Below are 26,206 nucleotides of genomic sequence, written 5' to 3'. Positions count from 1 at the left end.
GGAGTGAAAAGCACCAGCTGGGGGAGGGCTCAGCACCCCTCTGGCGTTGCTTCCTTTTAAGCTGCTCCTCTGCTCCTGGACTCAATGACAGAGCCAATTTCAATACACAGGTCTGTCCCAGATATGTCTACTTTGACCCTGTCAGTATCAGTACTTCTCAGGACTTGTCTGGCTGTCCCACAATGTACAGATGTAGAAGAATATTGCACAACTTGTTCTAGGCCATGTTTTCAGTTCAATCAGTCAATCAGTCTGACCAGTATCCCTTGAACTGAAAAACGTACACTGGAACATGCCCCAGAACTCTTTCCTATGTACAGAGGTGCCTTGGGGGACATGCAGGGACTCCCTGAATGTAGAAATCTGAAAATGAAACAATAGTACTTATGGGATAGGGCAGGGGTAGGTTAACAGATGTTTGGGACTACAATTCCCATGATGGGAGTTGTAGTCTGCAACATCTGGTGGGTGCCACATTTACTACCCCTGACTTAGGATATCTGCAATTATGACTAACCTGTTTGTGCCAGCAAATTAGCATTGCTATTTGTGAGCATTCACAGCAATCACTGCAGTCCTCTCCATTCAACACATAGTAGGTCAAAAGAAAGGCTTTCATGACCAGCCAATTATACTCTGTTTTGTGACTTATGAGGTGAATAATATTTGTTTACATTTGGTCAAAGAGGTGGATGGGCTTCAGCATGTAATCTGTTTAACAGATGAACATGCGTTGCTTGATTTAGTTCTAAAGCAATAAAAATAATTGCCCGACTTGCTCATATCCTGCGGTTACAAAGAAGTCAAGGCCGTTTCCTCCTCCATGTGGCTGTTGGGTGGAAACAAAGTGTGAAAGGTACTATTTGGTATAATGATCCACAATGGGTCCACTTTTATTCAGAATAACCAGGCCAAATGCCTGTTTGTAATGTCTCTTTTTCTTGAAAATCTCACCTCTGTACTTAGGATTACAAAGCTCTCTGGGGTTTTTGGTATTTTATTCTGTCTTCCAGGATAGAAGTGTATTGCACACTGTACTGGGTTTAGGCTGGGCTTTTAAATTTTGATAGTGCCATTATAAATGGAAATAGATATATAAATACATATACTATTAACCAGTAAAGCCTTTAAGGAGGTATTATTTCTTCCATACTTTTATTTAAACATAGTGTCTTATAATTTCACATCTACATATAATAATACGATTAGACATCGTGACAGTGACTTTCCTTGGACCACTCTGAATTTCATGGCAAAGTAGATTCACTTTAACTTTAGTCAAGGATGTTCACACAGGAGTGTCTATACACAACACCACAAAGCAGTAGTTGATCTCAAGGTGAATTGGATATATGAGTCATTCCAGTCATCATATGGTAATTTTATCAACTTGGTTTCACAAGGAGCGTGTGAAAAAAGCAGGGTATTTAGGGAGGAAAAAAACTGCCACATTATAGACACTCATTTTAAGCAATTCTTTCTCAAATGTGGTGGCTATTTTCATACAAAGCGCTTCCTACATGAAGCTGACTTGGGTTATGAACACCATTTTCATAATATGAGTGCCTAGTGGAAGCCGCTTGAGACTGGGTACACATGGAGACTGCTCTACATATGTGGAAAGCTATTAGAGGGTACCAGCTTGCCACACAGATCGACCCTATGCCAAAGGCTGTAGCTCAGAAGCAGAACGCAGAATGCCTTGGACTGGCATATGTCTTGTGCAACACATGTCTTGTGTCACATTTTGATGTTTTTGTTTTGTTTTTGAAGAAAGTTCTGCAAGCAAAAGTTTTAATTAAGTTTATGGGACTCGACAATGTTTCGTTCCCAAAAGGCAGTCAGTTCTCATGCATACAGTCACTTCAAACTGCACAATATTAATATCTGCAATATACCCACTATGCTGGCTCACTGCATTTAGGGTGAAACCTTCACTCCATCTTGCACAATCGCCTCCAGCTGTGAAATGGAGGAATGTGCTTGGAGAGCTCTTAAAAGAAAACACTATATGAGGACAGGGCTTGTGCTTTTGTGGGGGAGGGGGGTCCTTTTAAGGCGCCATAATATCAAGGCATTGGGATGACAAGTTAGGAAAGTGTTGCTTATACTTAGGTCTTGCTTGCAGGCTTCCCACAGGCACCTTGTTGGTCACTGTGAGAACAGGATGCTAGACTAGAAGGGCCTGATCCATCAGAGCTCTTTTTATGTTCTTAACTGAGTCCCCAACTTATATGTTGAAAGTTCCAAATCCATGGACTATATTATAATGTTAGCATCTTTTATCCTAAACACCGAGAAGCTCTTTAGTTGCATCGTAAGGAACCTTTAATGGTCTTTCAGCACCAGCAGTATGCAAATAGTCTATCTAGAGAGAAGACCAACTTGCTTGTTTCTTCAAAGCTTTCCTCTCTTTGGCATTTCTACACTTAAAAAATATCATGGCACACTACAAAAACATTGCATGATTATCAGCTGACACAGCTGTTTAGCACTTTTCAGAAAAGTTTGAATTTGAAAGCTTTCCCTTCCCCCTCCAGATGATGTAATCTTCAGGCAGATGTCAAGCTTAGTTACAACTGCACATTCTTCACTTCTGAGTTGGACAGACTCTTTAAACATTCCTCTATTTTTAGGCCTGAATTCAGTCCCCTGCAGCCAATGGTTTAGCAGAAGCTAATGTTATTCAACTGCAAAAAGTCTTTCACAGTGTGAACAAAGGTTCACTTTGTAACAGGTTACAGAAAGCTCAGAGCAGCGGCTTCGCCTAGCTCTGTGTTCAGGCAGTCCACGTGATGATGAGAAGCCCTTGAAGGTCCCACTGTCCATAAACTGCATTTCAAGGGATAAATGAGGTTTTGAATTCAGAAAAGCATGGGACAGAGTCGTCCCTCCCTCGCAAATGGAGGCATTATGTTCAGTAAAAGAAGAAACACTTTGCATCATGTACCGGTTGGAAACAAGTCAACTTCACACGAGAGTAAAGTAAATACCATTGTTCAGACTACTCAGTGGCGAAAGGAAAACTGAGTTCAGAGAGATCTGACGACGACTACCACAAAAGAAGCCATGGAATAATTTAATACTGAACACACAAAACTAAATAGGAATACTGAAAATAAAAAAAATCCTTCCAGTAGCACCTTAAAGACCAACTAAGTTAGTTCTTGGTATGAGCTTTCGTGTGCATGCACACTTCTTCAGATACACTGAAACAGAAGTTGCCAGATCCTTCTATATAGTGAGAAGGTGGGGAGGGGTATTACTCAGAAGGGTGGTGGGAATGGGAGATTGGCAGATAGCTGAGATGAGCCTGTTGACGACTCTTAACGACTGTAATAGGTCTTACAGGAAAAGGCAAGGGGTGAGAAGGTGAGAAATGGCTTAGTCATGTATAATGGGATAAGAATCCAATGTCTTTGTTCAAACCAGGTCTCTCCATGGTTTTAAGTTTGGTAATGAGTTGCAATTCAGCAGCTTCTCTTTCCAGTCTATTTCTGAAATTCCTTTGTAGTAAAACAGCTACTTTGAGATCTTGTATAGAATGTCCTGGGAGATTGAAGTGTTCTCCTACTGGTTTCTCTGTTTTGTGATTCTTGATGTCAGATTTATGTCCGTTTATTCTTTGGCGTAAGGTTTGGCCTGTTTGTCCAATATAGAGAGCTGAAGGACACTGTTGGCATTTGATGGCATACACAATGTTAGACGATGAGCAATTGAATAGTCCCGAGATGGTATGTGTGATGTTGTTGGGGCCAGTAATGGTGTTGTCTGAGTCACTACCTAATATAATCTATATACTCATTCATTCATTCTCATTTCTAGTTTGCCCATGAACCAAAGTCCTCTGGCCAGTTTACAGAAATTGTAGTTTAGACCCAAGAAGTAATATTATGTCTTCCCCCTAGTCAAGGGTAGCCAGCTGCAGACACATGGTCACCCCAGTAGGGTCTATGCAGTAGCAAGTCTGCTAGCTGAATAGATTTAGAGCACTTAAAGCATTTAGGGCTATAACAATGTGTAGCTGGAGGGCTTTTCAAATAGTTATTTATTTTAAGTATTCTTACACTGCTCCAGCTGGCATGGCTCCCAGAGCGGCTTACATAAAGCCGATAAAAATCAGCAGAGACAATATCAATAAGACAATAAAACCTGAGTAGTTTAATTGCAGAGGGGGGAAACAAACTCCAAGATGGGTGGGAAATCTGTGGTCCTCTAGATGTTGCTGCACTACAGTTCTCAGTTGCCTTCACCATTGACCATACTGACTGGGGCTGATGGGAGCCAGAGTCCAACAATATCTGGAAGGCCACACGTTCCCCATCACTGCTCTAAAAGGCTTGGGCAAATAAAATGATTTTCACTTACTGCCAAAAAGAAAGCATAACTCAGAGCTAGGTGCATCTCCTTGGAGAAGAACATTCCAAAATCAGGATGCTACAACTGATGCTATTCTCCAGTCATCAGCTGTCTTACCTCCAATGATGAGGAAACCGGAAGAACAGCTAATGAGGAAGATTGTATATTAGGCAGGTGCAGGTACACCAATTCCAGGGGACTGAGGTGTCTTCGGCCCTCTCAATATTTGTTAGAAGGGGGCCGAGCGCCCTCAATCTTGAGGGGGTGGAGGAGGCCAAGCGCAGAGAAGAGTATGGTGCAGCTTCAGTGGCCGGCTCCTCCAGAGTGCTCTGCCTTCTCCAGACGTTGTGACGTTGCACACATGGGCAACACACATCAGGCCCCCTCAATCTTGGGGGCAACTTGGCACCTGTGGCCAGGTACATGAGGGAGAGCTGTGGTCCTTAAGGTACCTGGCCCCAAGCCATTTAGAGCTTCAAAGGGTAAAACCAACCCTATGGATGGTGTCTGGATACCCATGGCCAGGTTCACCCAGTCTATAAATGGTCACAGCTGTCAAACAAGCTGGTGTTGGCTTCAGGAGCACCCACAAGCTATGAACCCTCTTCTTTCTGAGAGAGTGCTGCCTTCCAAAGTACAGGTCAAGGTTGCCACCAACCACCAGCACCTCTATTTTACCATGATTCAGTCTCAGTTTATTGGCTCTCATCCAGCCAAGAGGTCCAGCAGAAGCCCCCTAAGACTATTCTCAGGTAGTGGTCCTGCAGATAGGAGTGGAAACACTGTAATATGGTCTTCCAAACCACAGAGCCTCTTCAGGAGGATACTATGGTCAACAGCAGGCTTCCTCAACCTTGGGCCCTCGAGATGTTTTTGGCCTACAACTCCCATGATCCCTAGCTAGCAGGACCAGTGGTCAGGGATGATGAGAACTGTAGTCTCAAAACATCTGAAGGGCCGAGGTTCAGGAAGCCTTGTCAACAGTATAGAATCATAGAATCATAGAGTTGGAAGAGACCACAAGGGCCATTGAGTCCAACCCCCTGCCAAGCAGGAAACACCATCAGAGCACTCCTGACATATGGTTGTCAAGCCTCTGCTTAAAGACCTCCAAAGAAGGAGACTCCACCACACTCCTTGGCAGCAAATTCCACTGTCGAACAGCTCTTACTGTCAGGAAGTTCTTCCTAATGTTTAGGTGGAATCTTCTTTCTTGTAGTTTGGATCCATTGCTCTGTGTCCGCTTCTCTGGAGCAGCAGAAAACAACTTTTCTCCCTCCTCTATGTGACATCCTTTTATATATTTGAACATGGCTATCATATCACCCCTTAATCTCCTCTTCTCCAGGCTAAACATGCCCAGCTCCCTTAGCCGTTCCTCATAAGGCATCGTTTCCAGGCCTTTGACCATTTTGGTTGCCCTCCTCTGGACACGTTCCAGATTGTCAGTGTCCTTCTTGAACTGTGGTGCCCAGAACTGGACACAGTACTCCAGGTGAGGTCTGACCAGAGCAGAATACAGTGGCACTATTACTTCCCTTGATCTAGATGCTATACTCCTATTGATGCAGCCCAGAATTGCATTGGCTTTTTTAGCTGCCGCGTCACACTGTTGGCTCATGTCAAGTTTGTGGTCAACCAAGACTCCTAGATCCTTTTCACATGTACTGCTCTCAAGCCAGGTGTCACCCATCTTGTATTTGTGCCTCTCATTTTTTTTGCCCAAGTGCAATACTTTACATTTCTCCCTGTTAAAATTCATCTTGTTTGTTTTTGCCTAGTTCTCTAATCTGTCAAGGTCGTTTTGAAGTGTGATCCTGTCCTCTGGGGTGTTAGCCACCCCTCCCAGTTTGGTGTCATCTGCAAATTTGATCAGGATGCCCTTGAGTCCATCATCCAAGTCGTTGATAAAGATGTTGAATATGACTGGGCCCAAGACAGAACCCTGTGGCACCCCACTAGTCACTCTTGAATGAAGGCTGCTGAGAGATCAAGTCATTGTGCAATACTTCTGGGTTCAAGGAGGCAATAAGAAGGCCCACTGGAACTAGGCTACTATAGAGAAACCATCTTCATTATTCTGGACCACACTATTGTATCTTAAATCACAAGATGTTCCAAGGGTCTGGTATGCAGTTACTACAGCCTTGGGTAAAAACTCTAGTTAAACATTCCTAATTTAAATGGAGTTGGTTGGAGATACTACGTAATTCAACCATTTCATTGCCAGGATATAATGCTTTTACTTTGATTTAATCACAGAACAAACAGATCTAATTTTTAGCCTCTCTCTGCATGGTTTCCAGGAAAAGCTACTGCAGTTTCCACATGAAGCATGCAAACCAGAAGGAGGAACCACAGTCTAAAGGAAGGAAATCACTAGTGAAACCACAATTGCACAGCTGTCTCCAATGCTAATGCTTCTGAAGCACATTTCAGCAGCCCCACCAGCTTCTTTAAGACACTACTCTCTGTTACTTTTTGGAATGATATTCAGTGGGGCTTCTAAGTGATGAGCTAGCAAATAATTGATCATACCGCAAGCTATGTGAACAGAAGAAAACACTGAAATGTTTGGGTAACTACCATGGCTACTCTACAGCAGGGTTTTGCTACTGCAAGGTTGGGATTAGCACAGACAAAAAACCCTTATCCCACCCTGTTCTAAAACTCGTAGCAGAGAGAACAGGAGACTGTTGGGACTGAACGCAGAAATTCAACTATGTGTTGCATGTCTTCAAAATGGAGGCAGGTTTGTCCTCGCAGATTATACTGCGCAGGAGAGCACAGACACTCTGTAGGACATTTTGGAGAGGCCTGCACAGAATGCCTTTCTTTTCATGGATTCAATCCAGTCACCCACATTGCTTCATGAATAATGCATTGGCAGGGAAAGGAGAAATATAAATTGGCTTGACAGGCAACCTGAATAAACTAAAGTGGCTCTCGAAATTTGCCTAGTCTAGCAAGTCCGCACAGAACTCAACAATAAGTGAGTGACACGAACCAAACAACCCCAGAGTTTTCCTTAAAAGAATTTAAACTATCTTTTAGCACATGCAATAATGCTGGCCTTCGTAACAGTTAACCATGCAATTAAGTAATCTACCTGAATTCTAAGAAATTGCTAAATATCCACAGGCAATTACATAAAAGCTTAAGGAAGTCCAAATAATACATAGTTTTGATAGGCCCTTGATGGGAGCCCAGTCCATTAATACTTAGAGTCACATGTATGCCACCTTAAGTTTGGTGCTAGTAGGAAAAAGGGGATTAAAGTGGATTTTGAATGGATTTTAAATGAATTTTTAAAGTGGAATTTAAATCTCTATTATAAACAAAAATTCCAGAAGTAGTTCTTCATTTTGTAAACTAGCATCATCCCACTGGATAGTCGTCTCTGTAGCTTTCCCCCCATTATTTCTGTACAAGTACCATGAGGCTTTAATGGATAACCAGCTGTTGTAACTACTCTCAGAATGAAAGCACCCATTAAAACCAGCAAATTTAACTTCTACATTATTGCCATAAAACCGATTTGTCAATTTGTACCGTGATGTGAAAACCCCAGGCTCTTCAAAATAGTGTTTTCTTGACCAGATATTACAGAACTGTCATTGAGAGCAAGAACACATTTAAAACAAAACCCAACAATTTATACTCCTATGTTGTATGCTAGCCAGGAAGTGCTTAAATCAAGATCAAGATCAGGGTGAGAATAACACAGGACAGCCTACGCATTTTGTTTCCACTCTCCTGAACAGAATGGTTCTGTTTTATAAGCTGGAGGGAAAACACGGCCGCCTTCTGTCCACAGTCACCTAGCATGCAGGGGAATGAATGCCAAGGGAAAACTTAAGACTCCTGGCAGAACACCTCAAGCCTATGTGACTAGGTTGGTCTCTTTCCACCCCCTGGTGCTATTTGATTCAGCCTGTTTGAGTATTTCAATCTGTTGCGCTCCAAAACAGTACTGTGAGTCTCCTCCTCACATCTGCCAAAAACAGCTGAACATTTTACAACCTCTTGGTATCTTGTGAACCTCGACAACTGTGCTCAACCAAAGTGATGCTAGCCAAGAAAGAGCCTCGGTTCAACCAGGATTTAATATTTCAATTACAATACCTGCAAATAAGAAACCAGAGACTCCACACCTGCACAAAACGACACACCCAATCCATTATGCAGCCCTTCCCAATTTGGGAAGACAGTTGCAAATGCCACTGGGTAGTTTTACCCTCTTACTGTAATGTGTTCTCAAGTAACAAAGTATTGGAATAGTAATATGAACTGCATAATTGATGGGAAGGATCTTGGCATCACTCTTGCACAGAGGTAACTGTTACATAGCTCATAGGGGCAGGCCACTACAGCATAGTCTAAAAGACATTTTAATTTTAGAAGTGTAAGAATGAATCTATCAAGAGTTGCAGGCCAAATGAAACACTCAGAACTTCCCCAGTCCTCTTCTTTGAAAAAAGCTTCATGGCCATTCTTGTAGCCGTGGCAGTACGTGCCATACTATGAACACCTAGCTGTCAAAAAAGCATGGGTCTCCATATCTGTTGACAAATTATACTTTACTTAAAATAAGCCGCACATTCCAATCTAAAGAAGAACTGCTTCCCATTTACATGCTGGCTGGGCTGGGCTGGTGGGATGTGATGTTTCAATCTGTACATTGTTTTCAACCAGGTTTGGGCCTGTGTGTGTGCTTTGATCAGCTCATTCACCAATCTTTTGTAAGAAATGGAAGGAAAGCTTTTCAGGCAATCCAAGCATGGATCTGTAAAGAATTTCATGGGACAAACTTACCTGACAGCTTAGAAAGTTGGAAACCTTTGAGCAGTGAGGTACCTGGAAAATGCCATTGTACTGGCAGCTGTTAACAAAGCTTTCAAGTTTTACTGTGATTTGGCAACTGCTGCTTAGAGCCTCTAGGGAAAAACGTTGGTCAAAGCTGCAGTAAATGTACTAATGGCACCATCTAAGGGCACTAGGATGTAGTACACTCATCTCTATCTGAAATGCACATTCTGTGAGCAATCATACTCTTAAAACAGTGAAAGCAACACAAAATATATCAGCTGGGATTTCAAATAGTGTAAACCATCAAAATGAATTTCTTGCGTTTCATTTCCATCTATGCTTTCCTTTATGTTATATTCTCAAGTCCCTAGGGATTCTTTATAGGGCTTTTTATGTATTGTCACTCTTAAAAACAACTATTCCCCATGTCTCCTTTTACAGATTATCTGGGATTCAGAGCATTTCTTAGATGTGCAAAGACACATACACATATACACCTGGGCTTCCTTTCTGTTAGTCTCAATGGCATCTTCTCCTGTTGCTCTGATTACTACCTTGCATCACAGAGCTGCTTGCCAAGTGGTGAAAGGAGATACAATTTGCACAAAAGGTCTTAAGAGCCCAATGTACATGCAAAGCTCTGCACTAGGCCCCTTGTACCTAGCCACTGTACGGATGCACAAAGCCCAATGTTAGCAAACTTAAGAACTAAAGTACATAGATGGATATGAAGCTGGCTTTTTCAGACCTCAATGGTCCATCTAGCTCAGTACTGTTTACACTGGCTGGCAGTGGCTACCCAGGGTTTCAGCCCTACCAGGAAATGTTGGGGATTGAACCTGGAACCTTCTGCATCCAAGGCAGATAATCTACCACTGAGCTACAGCCCTTCAAAAATGCAAGGAACTATAGTGTGAAAGTGTTTTTACTTTCCAATCTGCTTGGGAAGCCAGGGCAGGGACTTCTTAACTTGCCACAGTGAAGAGCTAGCAGTATTCCAAAGTGAAGGGCTACAATGAGTGTGTGTTTTTCATGTCATTAATGACACTTTGCGAGGAAGAAGGAATCTAACGCTTGTCCTATCACAATCTGATGGCTTCCCTTAGATCACATTCATCATTATTGTTGAGCTTTATAGGTGCAATGTGGGTGGTCTCTGCACAGAAGCAATTAGAATTTGGTTGAATTGTTTAGGTTTTCATAGGAAATAATGGGGAACAAGGACTGAAAAGCAGCTAGCTACAAGTTGTCTTGAGTAAGCTGTTATCATTTTTGATGAAGGCAAACAAAGTTCATGCCCAGAATCTCACATATCACACTTTATTTTTTAAAATAAATTACAATCTCTACATATTTGTAGTATGAATTAGATGGTTCCCAGCTGAAAAGTGTGATGTTACAGCTGTGGAATCTGGGTTTTGACCAGAACATGTTAGATGAAAAACTGAATGCTCTTAACTCCGTGTTTTCAGGAAGATAAGGAAGCAACATTTGCAGAACAGAATCAGTGGTCAAGGATATACTTTGCATGCAACAGGTTCCAGGTTCAATTCCCAGAATCTCCAGGTAGGGTTAGGAGGTAACCCAGCATGATACCCTAGTGACCAGCTGCCAATCAGTGTAGAAGGACCAATGGTTTAACTCAGCCTAAAGCAGCTTCCTATATTGTCACGTTCCTTTCTTTCAAATGGATGTTGAAAAACCTTTACAGTCAAAAGAGATTTTGGCTGTAGATGTTTGTGTTCTAAAGTATTAAGATGGCACATGGCTCAATGGTAAGAATGTGGACTTTGTGCGAACTCCAATCCAAAATGAGACCTGGCAGACGATGCATTTCAACATCCTATTTCACAAAATGACCTATTTCTTCTCCTATTATAAATCCATGCATTAAAAGCATACCATAGCTTCATAAAGACAGCTATTGAGTCAGAGAAGGTAAATCACAAGCCACTGTTATATCCTGTGTTTCCATCATCATCTGCATAGAATGTAATGCATATTTAATGTGCACTGACCTGTACTTTCCCGTCCGTACTTGTAGAGCTCTCATCCCGCAATGCTGGGCACCTCCAACGTCATTTGCAATATCATCCCCAATCATGATGGCCTGTCACAGCAATGAAATACAGACAAAAGTGGTGTCAAGTGCATTTGATTCCTGTCATACTTCATCTTCCTTGACATAATAAACTGCTTGATTTGATGTTTAATACAGCCATCATACAAATTAAACAAGATAATATTGTCACCGTATTGATTAAAAGTCAGCTCACCTTGAATATAATTCATCCTCTACCTATGAGGCAAGCACTATACATCCAGGCAATTTGAAAACCATCAGAGAAGTCAACATGCTTTTGAGACAATGCAATGGTATGCTAACATTTCAAGACGTTCCCACCGTATCTTTCAGTTACTAAGTGGTTAAATGGCACAGCTTTATTTCATTGTGACCACAGCCTGTCGGCCTAGATCTATCTATACCAACAGTACTGTGTGCTTTCCATTGCTCACTCTGCAATGGCAATTAATTCCATATTGCTGAGTTGGTTGCGGAGTTACGTAGTTACAGAGTGATGGGCTTTAGGGGAACAGAAAATGTATTATGACTGGCAGTGTCTCTCTTGGTGATGGTTCCTGTTATTTGTTTTTAAAATATAACTAAATGTTAAGGGGGTGGGGAAAATGTGACTCTAGATTTTGCAAAGCCCATCAAACTGTTTGCTGAAGATTTCCTCTGATCATGATATTCAAGTTTAGCAGGTTTCATTTTATGTGAAAAACAATACTCAACACTTCTCCCTTGAAAACATCTGTACAGCAGTGGATTAAGTACAGCTACAGCTGCATCATGTGTGAGACAGAGCAGGCAGCTTTGTCATGCTATCATAAGAGCCAGTTGCTAACTGCATGATGATCAAAATGCCTTAGTATGCATAGATGAGCTGTCCCTAATCCAGTTCTCTGTGTCCTGCCCCTGCCCAATTCGATAATGCATAGAATCAGTTGCATCAGTGGCTGTTCCAGCTGTTCTGGTACCATTCTAAGCTGACATGTCATCCAGGTCTCTTTCCATCACATCCAGTGCTTTTTTTCTAGAAAAAGAGGTGCAGGTACTCACAATGAAGTTGTTACAGTAAGTGCCACACTTTTTAACAACAACAAAAAGAGGTGCTGGTACTGTGTACCCTTGAGTACCTCCTGGGGAAAAATACTGATCACTGCCATATCAAAAGGCTATCGTAATATACCATCACAGAAGTTGATCGCTATGCTGGCTTCCTCAAAATATACCTATTCTAAAACAGATTGAGAATATATTACAAATGATTAGGATCCAGTATCAGATTTTCTGGAATTATGTCATGTAGAAAGGCGAGGAGACAATTCAACTTACTGACACAAACATTGCATTTTTAATGCTCGTTTTCTTTCAAGCCCTGCATTCCAGTCATACCAAATGGAATTTTACTTTGATAGAACAAGTACCATGATCTGCTATCAGTTCTATCATAAAGAAGGGGCATTATTCCCAAATCATTTAGGATTTAAAAAATCATTGGCAAGAAGCCTGACTCAGGCTATCATCTTGCAGGAAGCTATCTTGATTACCAGTAGATTTTAATAATTGCTGGATCCAGGAATTAAAGAGGTCTGGCACCATCTTTACACCCCAAGCTGTGATTAAATTCTAACACTTGCTAGGTCCAGGGATTATTGGAGTGGTCTGGCACCCACAAACTCATAATAGTATATTATTTGGTATTTATGTGAAAGTTAGGGGCAATGGATCTAATTCCAGGCCTAGCTGCATGTAACTAAAGTCCCCAAATGAGGGACTTTGGCTGCATTTTACATTGGCTCCAGAACTCATTGCTCAGCTGGGGAGTTGGATACCTATGATCACACAATCCTATTTTTATAATTACTTCTTACTAGTAGGGCTCAAAGTAATTAAGCAGCAACTGGAACCAACAGCAGTAGGCAAGAATGAAGTGGCAGCAGCTGTTGGTGTTCTTGTCTCCACTACAATTTTTATGCAGATTTCATAGAAAGCTGCATAATTCAGTAGCATAAGTAGGAATTTTGATTTAACAACTGAGTGTTCAAATGTGGTTGTTGTTTCAAAATGGAAATTTCAAATTTAATGGATTTTGGAAACAACTGCGTGACTTGCTCAGCTCCAGGTCAGGGCCAAGTTCCCTTCCACTAAACCAGGAGCCTATGCCTAGGCAGTTGTTCTGTTTACTATCAAATGTTTAAGGAAACACAGTTTTCCAGTGGTTTATAAAGCTCCAAGGAAGATGCCTGCAAAATGAGGGGCCTAAAAAGGATCAAATCCCTTGCTGCAATTAACTGGGGCATTTGATTACTGGTGAAGTATTCCCCTCTGTCTCTAAAGAGAAGTTTTCATGCGAGAAGACCATCCACATTGAAAGTGCAGCTGCACATGAGCAGTAGTGCCTAGCCAGGCCAGCTTGTGGCATACGCATACAAAAATGCACTCCAGCCCCCTGGGATTTCACAGATTTACTATCGGTGAAGGGCAATAATCACTAAAGGAGGAGCAATTATTCCCAAATCATTTAGGATTTAAAAAATCATTGGCAAGAAGATAGAGGTCAAGAGGTGCACTGTCAAGGGAAATAAAAAACTCTACCTGTCAAACCTAGGTTTAACTTCCTCTCTGACTGCAATATACTAAGGGTGGGGGGGGTGGACAGGCAGAGAGGGATGGAGGGGGGGGAGAGATAAAACCAAAAGGTCACATGCCTGCTGAAGGCCAGAATTAAAAGATCTCCAGTTTGTCCGCAGATTTTACACAGGGAGCACAGTTATTTTGTTCAATTAGCATGAGGAAATCTTTTAAAATTAACTAAAAATCCTATTACAGACTTAGAAGGTGCCGCAAGAGGCAAAATGACATTGAAGGCTACAGAAATAAGAGATGTGTCACAAAAGGAAGACAACCATAGATGGGTGTTTTCCTTGAGATAGTGGCTGTTATAAAATTGCAGTACACATATCCTTGTTTTCTTGTGACCAGTGGACCAACGAGCTGTGGAAAGCCAATATTGGAATACTCACTTTGGAAAGCAAGAGAATGATCACCAGAAGATGAGGATGTATATAAGAGGTCCAAATAATATGGACTAGTATGGCCAAAGAGCAAAGAGTCCCAAACTCTGCTTATTCGTAAAACTTACTAGCGGCCTTGAATCAGGCATTCTGTCACAACCTAATCTCTTAAATGTAGCAGGGAGAAAAGTGGCAGCAACTGTCAATCATCTCACACACTTAAAAAAGGCCAAATCAGCAATGGTTAATAATCAAAGTTCAGGAATGAATACTCAATAAAGCCCCTCCTGCCTTTTCCTTTGCAAGGCTTAGTACCTGTGGCATTATTTTTTTGCGCCGGGGGGGGGGGATGATTCTATCTATTTGGAGTTCTATCTACCTGGAGTTTTATCTGTCTGGCAGAACAAAGGTTGCCATTTTTAAACCACTAGGAACATTTCAAATTTTGAGAGTGTGCTGTCACAAAATGGCTACCATTGGGGTATGGTGTAATATAACACAGTTGTCATGTGAATCTGGCATAACACAAAATTACACAGTACTGTCATGGTGAAGCATTTCCCATAACTCTATTTCTAGAAAGTGGTACCTCGGGTCACATACGCTTCAGGTTACATACGCTTCAGGTTACAGACTCCGCTAACCCAGAAATATTACCTCAGGTTAAGAACTTTGCTTCAGGATGAGAACAGAAATCTTGTTCTGGCGGCCTGGCGGCAGCGGGAGGCCCCATTAACTAAAGTGGTGCTTCAGGTTAAGAACAGTTTCAGGTTAAGAACGGACCTCCGGAACGAATTAAGTACTTAACCCGAGGTACCACTGTACTAGAAAAGGCTGAGCATGTTGAACTTCTGTCTGCCACACAGCTGTTAAAGGCGCAATATCCTAGTTTTTCCTCAGTGCCAATCCTAAACCAAAGTGTAGGCCACCCCATTAAACACAAAGATACTTACCGGTATCTAATTTCCCTCATTGGCTAAAGCCAGTTACAGGTGGGAGCAGCCAGGCTGGCTCATTCCACAGAAATTGCTTTGAAGGGTACCTGTGCATTTGGCTTCATAACTTTATTTCTAGGAGGGCTATGCAAGGCAGACATACAATGAAGTAACAGGGTGGCTCTGAGCATTTACCAAGCCCAGGAATTCGCTTACAGTACCAGAATGTGCCACACAATCATCCCAATGCATAAATTCAATTCTGGTTCCCACATCCCAAGCTTTCTTTGATGGATTGACCTTAAGTTTGGGGGAGGGGGAGCCTATTTGTTGCTGCATTATTAAATAATTAGGAGTCAGAAATCCTCGCTGGTCTACTGGAACTCACCCAGATCTGCTACTAGTCCTGGTTCTACCTTCTACTTGCACCTGGTGTACATAATTCACAACTAGATAAACCAATGGTCTGACTCAGTATAAAACAATTTACTGTGTGTTTATCTACGCACGAGTCCAAGATCATTCCAGCTTTCCAATCTTCTATTACCATTGAGAAAGCAGCAGCTCAGGTGTGTTGTCATTGGTTTAAAATAATATTGCTCTTGATGTATCTGCTAAGGTACCTGGACAAAAATAGGGTGGCAAAACAGGAGGCTACACCACTTGCTGACTGAAGAGCTGTGAGGCAGGGCCAGAGTGATGTTTACCTGTCCTTCCATGCTAGTTTACTCCCATGCCACCAGTGTGCATGCAGCACTCCAGCTCAGTGAGAAAACATAAAGCCACTATTCATACTCTCAAGTTTTCAACCAGCCTCACATTTGTGGATTGTTTCCGTTTTTCAATGATATCCAGGATGCACTGCACCAAGCAGAGGTTTCTAACTAGGCAAATCGCCTTCTTGCTTTTAGTGCAGCATAATGACATTGGGACAAGGTGGGAAAGTTGTTTCATGGACCCATGGGAACGAGGGATGCATTCTTATGCACCATTTCATACCTATATTTGGCACTATCAGAATCAGGAATTTGCAACTACCAGTAGTTTATGCACTCTTGTGTGACCCATTGCAACTCCCATTAGAGCAGGACAATTTGCTTCAGATAGACCTTTTTATGATGGCATTAAAGTACTGGAACCTTAACATTATTTAGGTTTTAGCGTAATACAGTAAAAATCACCCACTGTTACAGCAGTCCTAAAACATATGAATTAGGCTATTTCAGTAACCTTTAAAGATGTGTTATTCTTTGTCATATTATTGAATCATAAGAAGGGGCAGGTTACCTCTAAGAGGTTTAAATTTCCTTTCTATTAAAGTAATACCAGCAATCTGGTTTTTTTCTAGGCTATTGAGGAAAGGTTAAAATGAAAATTGGACTTTAGGGAGTACCTTCTATTCCAAGAGCAGGTTGAAAACATCTCAGCTGTAGCAAGCAAAGTCAGGTTCTCTTTACAAAGCAGTTATCAAGGGAAATGACTGGTGATAACTTTATTGATTAAAGCAACTCCAAAAAATTCAAACTTTAGCCACTGTCTAGCTCTGCCGCAGTGAAACGGTTTAAGACACTGCAGTGGCAAAATGAAGAAAGGGGGGGGGGAAGCCCACTGTAATGTTTGATAAAGCACAGATGGGAATTTACAATGATTTAATGATACAGCTAATTTTATATTTAAGTGCAATACATAAATGGGCCTGAACAATTTTATGAGGTGAATGTCAGCATGCTAGGCCCTATTTTATCATCCTAGGCAGATACCAACACACGCAACAAACCTTGCATGCACGAACAGACAAGCTCGATGTACTAGATAAAACTGTCAGCTATTTCCCCCCAAATCACAATGATTATGGCTGCATTTTTGAGCCATTCCTTGTGGCTGCTTCGCGTGTGAAAGATAATCTATGTGTATGGTGGGGGGATGTGTACAAAATACATGCATTTCTCAGGTGAAAAGAATACGTCTGTCTGTTTCACAGCAAGTAAGTTGAGCCTCAAACAACTGGTATTCACTGTCTCTGACAGTGGAGGTAGAATCCACTGTCCCTCCATGAATCTGATCCCTCCATGAATATGTCTAATTCTCTTTTAAAGCCATCCAGGTTGGTGGTCATCACTGCAAGTTCCATTGTTTATATACCTTATAACCTTTCTTTTATATGTCCTGAATCTTCCAGCATTCAGCATCACTGGACATCCACAAGTTCTGGTATTACAAGAGAGGGAGAAAAAACTTTTCCCTATCTACTTTTTCCATACCATGTGTATTTCTATACATTCCTGTTGGAATTCTGAATGGGAGCACATTTTGTTGCTCGTCCCTAATTAATTTCATCTCAGTCAACCATTAAAAAAATGGAAACAAACACTGTGAGGCACTGAGACATCTTTCTGTGTAGTACAAGCCAAGCGCAACAAGGAAGAGCCATCTCCTTGCTAAGACAATGGAAATCTAAGCACAACACTACCAGCAATGGTTTCTCAAGTCTTACCCTACTGAGCAGTCTGAATGCTAATGTTCCTATAGCACTACAGAGTTCAAAATAGCAGCATCTTGCTTCAGACACCTTTGCCTTCAAACACACTGAGGGCTCTGAATCACATACAGATGATATACTGGAGGGGACAGGGCTTGGCAACCTCCCCTCCCATTTATCCCAATGTTTGTTTACACCTGAGGAGGCTGAGTGTCTGAATAGGGTTTATGTCATTTCTGTGTTGCTTCCTTTTAAAACAACCAGATGCAAGCCCACTGAGCTTTTTCCTCAAAATCTGCCCACCTTTTCATCATATGTGTGTGGTGTTTTTAAAAAAATAAGTGGCAGTGTTTTCTGTTTTCTTTTTTGGTTCACTGGGCCCTTCAAACTGGGATTAATGGATTAGTACAAGTGGAATGCTGTGTTCGGTCCTGGCCATCTCATTACTAGAAAGATAGCAACAAATTGGAAAGAGCTTGGGGAAGAGTGGCAAAAACAGTTAAAAGTGCTTTAAGGATTGACTTGTGAAGGAAGATTACAAAAAGTGAAACATATAGCTTAGCTACGTGATAAATAGGAAAGAAGATCAGGATTAAAATCAAGGATCAGGATTTTAACAGACTGCTTGTCTTTAAAAAGAAAAAAGAAGTCACAGAGCAGCATTTTCAGGAACTCCTGGCAAAATAAGGGATAAAAAGTCATTAAAAAAAATTAGTATGACTAAATGCCATAAAAAGCTTTCTTACATTTATATGTCTGCCTGTGTGGGGAAGGATCCTATAGGATTTTGTATCGCAGGAATAATTTCCTCTACTGTTATTTACTGTGGTCAAAGCCACACCATTTGGACAATGTTAGGGCACATGATGGTTGCAGTGAGCAAAATAAGATTAACAAATGAAAGTGCAGAACATTGGCAAGACAACTCTCTGCAATTTCAAAATCAGATAAACAACTGGTATAAAAAAAGCCACACAAACAACTGTGGGAAACACAGGCTGCAGGCTTTGAGGTTGTATTGGCGGTAGAATAATGACTTTGTATTGAAATGACCTCCGTGCAGTTGCTGAAGGGTTATATAATATTTATGAATATTCCATATAGAACTGTGCGAAGCTATCAGCACTATGGTTCGAGAGACAGCTGTGTGGTGCTGGTGGGGAAGCAGACAAGGAAGAAGGACGCGCTATATATCTATTTATTAAGTTTATAGACCACCTTTATCTTTCAAGGATCTCAAGGTGGTGTACCTTCTCTTCCCCCATTTCATCCTCACAACAACCTTGTGAGGTAGGTTAGGTTAAGAGACACTGACTGGCACAAGGTCACCCAGTGAGCTTCATGGCTGGGTGGGGATTCGAACCCTGGTTTCCCAGGTCATAGTCCAACACTCAAACCATTTTGCCACACTACCATAATGCCAGTCAGTTGTAAGACTCTGTGTGTGCGTAAATGCGACTAAACAACAACAACTGTGTATAAAAGGGGGTCAATGTGTTCCCGAATGTTAGAATGTAAGAGAGAATAAACAGGGAATGGACACAGAAGGCACACATACTCAAAAAAGAAGAACTTTGGAATGTGATATAAAAGGAAAAGCTTCCTTTAATTTCAAATTCCAAAGTCTGATATTTTCAAAATTAGAATGAACATCCCCCTTCTAAAATCTATTTAAGGGACAATCATCCAACGGACAACTGAGCCTCGATGACTTACTATTTCTTCTCAATGCCTATATTCTATAATACGATAAAACAAACAAAGCATGAAATACAGGGTCAGAGCATCAGCTCTAGGTCCTAAGACACAACACATGCTGTTGTTTTTCTTTATATCATCCAAACCACTGGATGGAATTATTATCTTGTAATTCATAACTCTTATTCCTTCCAAGTGAAAGTTTGTGCTGTCGCAGGAGGACTTATACCGCTGGCTTAAAGTGGAGCCAGGGCATGTTTTTCTCCAACTTCTGTATAACAAGATACAGCAAATTAAAAGGCTATGGCACATAAAAGAAAAGCAGTATAATATTATTGTCTTAAACATGTTTAAGAACTTAATTGCTTTTAAATCTGAGACAATACTGAAGACTGCTTTGGGAGAGAAATGCATTGTATGAAAGCTTGAGGGAGAAAATAGTTGGAAGTGATAGTTGTAATGATGGCCACCAGCTTTACTTAAAGGAGTCCTCACCTCCATTACCCAATGAAGAGGAATCTGGTCCCTGACAGACATGAGCTAGTGGATCCTACAATGTCAAAACGCACTCAAGATTTAGTAAAGATAAGAAGTCATTTTTTAAAATTGCATTCTGCACTATGAATGTATTCAAGCAAATACTCTATGGCCAACTCATCCTTTAAAAAGTGGGGTGGAGGGAGTAAAGGAAAGTGAAAGAAACTAAACAGTACCCAACTTATGTGAGTAATCATGAGTGAGCAATTTAACATGGGAACCATGCAATTTTTCTTTTCAGAGAAGAGGAGCAGAAGTCCTTTGCAAGTTCGCAGCTCCCATGTTATACCACCTTTTGTGAAAGTAGACTATTTGATTATATTTTCCCTTCCAAACCACCCCCTGGAAGTATTACTAGAATCAACGCAGATGGTATTAATCAAGAAAGCTTACCTGGTGTGGTTCAATGCCCATTTCTGTCAAGGCTGACTGGAAAAACATTTTGGCTGGCTTTCCCACCACCTCCGCTTGAATATCGCATGCATACTAGATGAGAAAACAAAATTAACACGGTTAACTTTCAAAACAAAGGTGTCTGATTGATTTACACACAAATAAGGCCACCAGCCTTATCATCATCATAGTCATGTGTAAATAATTGTGCAATTTTCCAATGTACACCTATATTTTTTGGTAATAAGCCAGACATGTTCTTTGAAACTATCCAGAAATTGGGTTTGTTTGTTTTGTTTTGTTTTTTTTAAAAAGCTATGAGTTTCTGTGGGCTACTTGAAAAGAATGTAATGGTATCACAAAAAGTAGCAGATAACAGGCATGCTGCAATTGATAGAAACAAGTCTCTTCATGCTTTGGCTCATTGCTGACATACCACTACTAACATAGCCTGTCTTTTTCTTTCAAGCAACTTGCAGCCTAATCTTTCAAAGATGCAAGTGCATGCCTACAGACTCTGGCACATATTCTGGTGAGAAATACATGCTATGTGCAGCATGGGAACACTGCCTTGAGTTCCTCTCCCTCACAATTGTGGAGAAGAAGAAGAAGAAGAAGAGTTTGGATTTGATATCCCGCCTTTCACTCCCTTTAAGGAGTCTCAAAGCGGCTAACATTCTCCTTTCCCTTCCTCCCCCACAACAAACACTCTGTGAGGTGAGTGGGGCTGAGAGACTTCACAGAAGTGTGACTGGCCCAAGGTCACCCAGCAGCTGCATGTGGAGGAGCGGAGACACGAACCCGGTTTCCCAGATTACGTGACTACCGCTCTTAACCACTACACCACACTGGCTCCTGTGATGGGAGCATTAGTATCAAAGTGAGTTCTCCTGTTTCCATTTCCCTTCACTGGCCACCACTGACAATGGCAAGGTGGCATCATCACAGGGTAAATACGGTTCCAACTACAATTGTGTTGTGCGTTTTTTAAAATTAAGGTCAAAGGCTATGGTTAATGATATTTTATTTATTTATGCATTTATATGCCACCCTTCAATACAAATGTTCTCAAACGTTCTCAGAACAATACAGGTCAACAACAATAATAAATTCAGCAACAGCAAAATAATACAAAAATTTAAGGAAATTAAGGTCAGCAGATAAAAGTAGCAACAAAAGAGGCCTTTCCAAATGAACACTTGAAATCTTGGGGAAATTAAGAGGTAGGTGCTTGGCAAGCCACCTTCGAGGAGGCAACAGGCTTTTGTGCTACATTATTTGCTAAAGAACTATCACAGCTCACAAGTGATATGGACTGCTGCTATAAAGATCGACAAGTATGGCACATGGGCCCCCACAACACCACTGTCTTTAAATGCCGTCTTCCATCCATACATTGGTATTTTTAGGGATCATAAAACCCATTCGGAAGTTTTAGAACCTTGCCAGTTGTGAACATATAAAACCTCCTTGCTCACTTTTTAACTCTGCCCCTCAGTTTGTGAAATGCATTTACTCCTAAGCTTTACGGAGCAAAAGGCTCCAAAGTAAATGGGAGAGCTGTGCATTGTTCTTACAGCTGAATATATTTACTCTCCTCCAAATAATCAACACCACCAAAGTAACAAGGACTTTTAAAAACGTTTATTTCAAAAAAAAAAAAAGCCCAAGAAAGACAGAGACCCACTTGCAATTTCTAATATAAGAAACCTCCATCCGATTTGTGTCCACATGCTGATCAATACAAACAAATGTGGTTGTGCAGTACAATGCTTGCAATAAACATATCCCTTTGAACTATAAAATACCTCCAGTGCCTTCATATATGCCCCAACGTCAAGTTTTAAGCCATCTGTTTCTTTATAATAACGCCTGGAAATGAAAAGGTTAAAATTAGATTCAAATATTTTTAGATCTTAAGAACATACAAATAGCTTCGCTGGATCAGACCAAAGGCCCATCTAGTCCAGCATCCTGTTCCCTATAAGGAAGCCTGCAAGAAACACATTTGCGCAGTGGCACCCTCCCCACTTGTCCTCCTCAGCACCTGGCATTCAGAAGCTTACCGCTTCCAGTACTGGAGACAACACACAGATATCCTGACCACGAGTCCCTGATAACCTCACCTTCCATGAACTAATTTGGTGGGTTCACTATGGTTGCTTTTGACAAAAATGTGAGAGAAGCGGGAGGCCTGATCTCTTGTCCAGTTGAGTCCTATGACATCATCATCATTACTACTACTACTACTACAAGATGGTGGCAATAAGCCAGAACTCCCTTATGTACATACACACCTTAAACACTCTTTCTTCTTCCATTGTAAGTGAAGAATCTCACTGACTAGCCAAACCAGAAACACAAGATTAAGTGGTCTAGGGGTTTGCCACCCAAGCTGACCAATTATTTTAACCATGTTTCTTTAGAAATGCTGAGGTAGAACTTACTCCAAATAAACTATGCTCAGGAATGAAGCCAGGGGCATTCTTTTAGTGAATATTCAGAATCTTATTTAGCATATTTCTTTTCTATAAATAGTAAAAGAGACAATCAGGATAAGGCAAGTGGTTTCTTTCAAGTCCCAAGACAGATAGGTAGAGAGCAGAAATGTATAGGATGAGCAGTCAGATAAGATTTTATGCTTTATCCTTCTGCCATTTTCGATTATTCAGCATAGCCTCTCTTTAAAATGACCACTTGACCTTTGCTAGAAGAGCCATTAACCTTCTATAGTCTAGCGTAAACAGCTTAATTTTCTGACAGTGGCATGACAGAAGAAATTACAAAGCCAATTCCCACTCTCGGCCCAAAACAGATGCTAAATGTAAATCACTCCAGTTTCACAAGGAGAGCATTCTGCTCCAGTAAGTCTAATGCACTGCGCTTCTAAGTGAGCACACTAAAACTTTAGCTGAAAGAATGTTAGTTTCTTTCTTCAAAGTAATTTTTAAGGAGTGAACTCTATCTATACTTTTCTGTTTTATATATATATATATATATAGAGAGAGAGAGAGAGATTACTACTGAAATACCACATGAAAACAAATAACTGCTGCTAGAAGCACTGCTGCTGCAGCTAGATGCTGCCACAGAAGCTCAATTTTGAATCAAAGCAAATTTAATGTCGCCTTCTCACGCAAAGCAAAGTGATCCCCTTTATGGAAGATGTTACAAGCCTAAAGAGGAGGTTTGAATTACAAAGATCTTGTACACTTCATATTTCTGCAACATTTACTTCACTCCAAGTAAGACTTGGTCTGTTTCCCCAACACACACACAAACACACTCAGAGGAAGTCAACAATCACAGCAGACCCCTACTTAGCTCCATTGAACTACCTGCATCACTACTCTGAGAAAGCCTTACAGCTGCTTAGAAATAAATCAAATGGGACAGCTCCAAGGAATAAAACAAAATGGATGCACTCCAATACTGTCCAGTGCATTAAAAGCTCTAGCCATTGACCCATTTAGTAAACCGCACTGAATTCACTTGGGCTTTCTTCCAAGTAATCATGCTTAGGGGATCAAGGCGCACCACACTGAGATCAATGGGATACAAGAAGCTATAAGCCACATCAAAGCAGGTCCACTCAGAAGAAAGACCTACCAAGTTCACTGGGAGTTATTCTCTAAAGAATCAATGTTAGAGGCACAGTCTTAAATCAGGGCTCCTGGGCGCCCAGTGTGTACATGCTCCCAGCAAGGTGCTCAAGAACGTAGTGGTAGAGCAGCTTCAGGCATGCTTGTATAAAACCGATTATCATTCTAGACCTATTTCAACGCAGTCTCAGCTTTAGTTGCTCTGGCTGATGACCTCTGTCAGGAAAAGGGCAGGGGGGAGGGCAAGCCTGTTGGTTCTCCTTGACCTCTCCATGGCTTTCGACAGCATTGAACATGATACTGTCTGAGGGAGTTGGAGGCATGAGTTTAAAGTGGTTTTGCTCCTACCTTCAAGGACAATTTCAGAGAATAGCATAGGGTGATTGGTGCTCAGCTCCCAAGAAAGCTTTCTTGAGGGATCCAATGGTATTTAACTTCTATGTGAGGCTGCTGTCATCAGGGAGGTGTAATTAGTATGTTCATAGTGGGTTACATTTCCCATGAAGGAGGAGGAGGTGTGTTGTTTGTGGGGCTCCTGGAACCATCTTTGTCACTCAAGGCCCAGGTGGACTTGAGGATTAGGAGCACCTCTGCACAGCTTCAGCTATTTCTGGATAGGGATAGCCTGGCCATAGTTATTCATGCTCTGGTAAACTCCAAACTGGATTAATGTAATGCAACCTACATGGGACTGCCCTTGAAGATGGTCCAGAAATTGCAACTAGTGAAAAAAATGCTGCTGCAAAAATGTTGGTAAGGACAGCAGTCCGCAAGCATATTACCCCTACTGAAAACAGTTACACTGGTTGAGAATTGCTTTTTAGGGATCAGTACTTCCTTAGGATGGATATTAAGCAAAGCAACATATCAAAGAGATAGAGGGAGATAAAAGGCTGGGAATGGTGTTGAAGCCCAAGAGCCTGTAGCTTGTAAACATCCTAAATGGTGTGCAGCAAGTGTTAGGCAGCCTTAATAAAATTAGGCAGTGTTAAGTGCAGAACGGATTTCATGTTGTTCTAAAGGCTACTGAGACAGTTGCTGTTCTCCTGTGCTTTTAAAAATGGGAGCTAGAGGGTGGGGGGAATACATGGTAGTCTTTGCAAACACATGTCTAATACACAGCAATAACAGATAAAACCATGGGGAAATAAGTTATTAAGAAGATAATGCAAAGAGCAGTGCAATAGTGGCATAATTCTCCCTAATTCTGGGCTTCAAAAAAGAAGTCAAAATACAGCAAAAGAACTTGAGGCTGGAAGGGGAAGCAAGCAGCACACATATATTTTTGGCATCCCCAATATTTCTGAGAACTATAAATAAATTGATTAACTTACCCTCTTCCTAGAGATATCAGAACTGGATTCTCCAAACCAATGAGCACTTGGAAGGCAGCATTAAGGTTTTTGTAAGAAAAGTTGTCTGCTGCATCACCAACCACCACACAGTTTGGGTTTGCTCTATCAATATCAGCAAATTCTGGGATAAGACCTAAGGGGGAGAAAAATCAAATTATTTCAGGAAGCCATATATTTGCTACGCTTTCTTCAACTTTTCACTGACTTATCACTGTTGTTCTGACTATTCTTGGGGGGGGGGGGAGCCTGAACTACTCTGTCTGATACACCAAAAGTGAATTCAAGGATCTACACACTGAGAACTACATAATCAAAATGGCACAACCCAGCCACAAGAGGGAGGTATCAGCAGGCCTACAGGATTCCAAAAGTTGCAGAAGCAAAAAATAAAAAATAAAAAAATAGGAAAAAACTATGATGGATGAAAACAACAACAACCAAACACACCAATGAGGAGTGAACTTAGGTCACACTCACACCATACGTATAAAGCACTAAAACACCACTTAAAAACAACAACATGGCTTCCACCCCAAATAATTGTGGGAGCTGTAGTTTTTTAAGGGTGCCAAGAGTTGGTCTCAGAGTGGCTTCACAATTCATCCCTCTTCACATGGAATTCGGGGAACTGTAGCTCTGTGAGGTGAAAAGGGGCTTCCTAACAACTCTCAGCACCCTTAACAAACTACAGAATTCTTTGATTGTTCAATGTGGTATTAATACCACTTGAAATGTATTGTGTGAATGTAGCTGACTGACTGTTGTGGGGAAATAATGAAAAACAGGGTTGAGAGAATAATATGAAGCATTCTGGAAGACAGCATGACTGATCAGCTTCCTGAACTAAAGCACTCCACATGGCAATTCCACTTCTGTGTGTGCACGCGCCGTAAAGCACAATGGAAGAACACTGGAAAGGAACTTGAAAAACCCAAGCAATCAAAACTTATAAATCAA

General features: G+C 41.3%; 1 protein-coding gene across 3 annotated transcripts in view; it reads right to left on the bottom strand.

The window, feature by feature from the left end:
• The window catches only part of LHPP (phospholysine phosphohistidine inorganic pyrophosphate phosphatase), a 117,468-nt gene that overhangs the window by 71,557 nt on the left and 19,705 nt on the right, over positions 1-26,206 (bottom strand). For all 3 annotated transcript variants that reach the window (XR_014007852.1, XM_081193070.1, XM_081193071.1), the window contains exons 3-6: positions 25,229-25,382; positions 22,101-22,164; positions 20,293-20,385; positions 11,187-11,278 (exon numbers count right to left, since the gene is read on the bottom strand). Coding sequence is in view for 2 of the 3 variants with exons in the window: in XM_081193070.1 (XP_081049196.1) it covers positions 11,187-11,278; positions 20,293-20,385; positions 22,101-22,164; positions 25,229-25,382 (403 nt within the window). In the remaining variant the exon portion in view is untranslated. The remainder of the gene's footprint in view (positions 1-11,186; positions 11,279-20,292; positions 20,386-22,100; positions 22,165-25,228; positions 25,383-26,206) is intronic.

The sequence above is a fragment of the Podarcis bocagei genome, assembly GCF_964188305.1.
Source record: "Podarcis bocagei genome assembly, chromosome: 4".
Taxonomy (NCBI): domain Eukaryota; kingdom Metazoa; phylum Chordata; class Lepidosauria; order Squamata; family Lacertidae; genus Podarcis; species Podarcis bocagei.
This window is presented reverse-complemented; position numbering and strand designations above follow the sequence as displayed.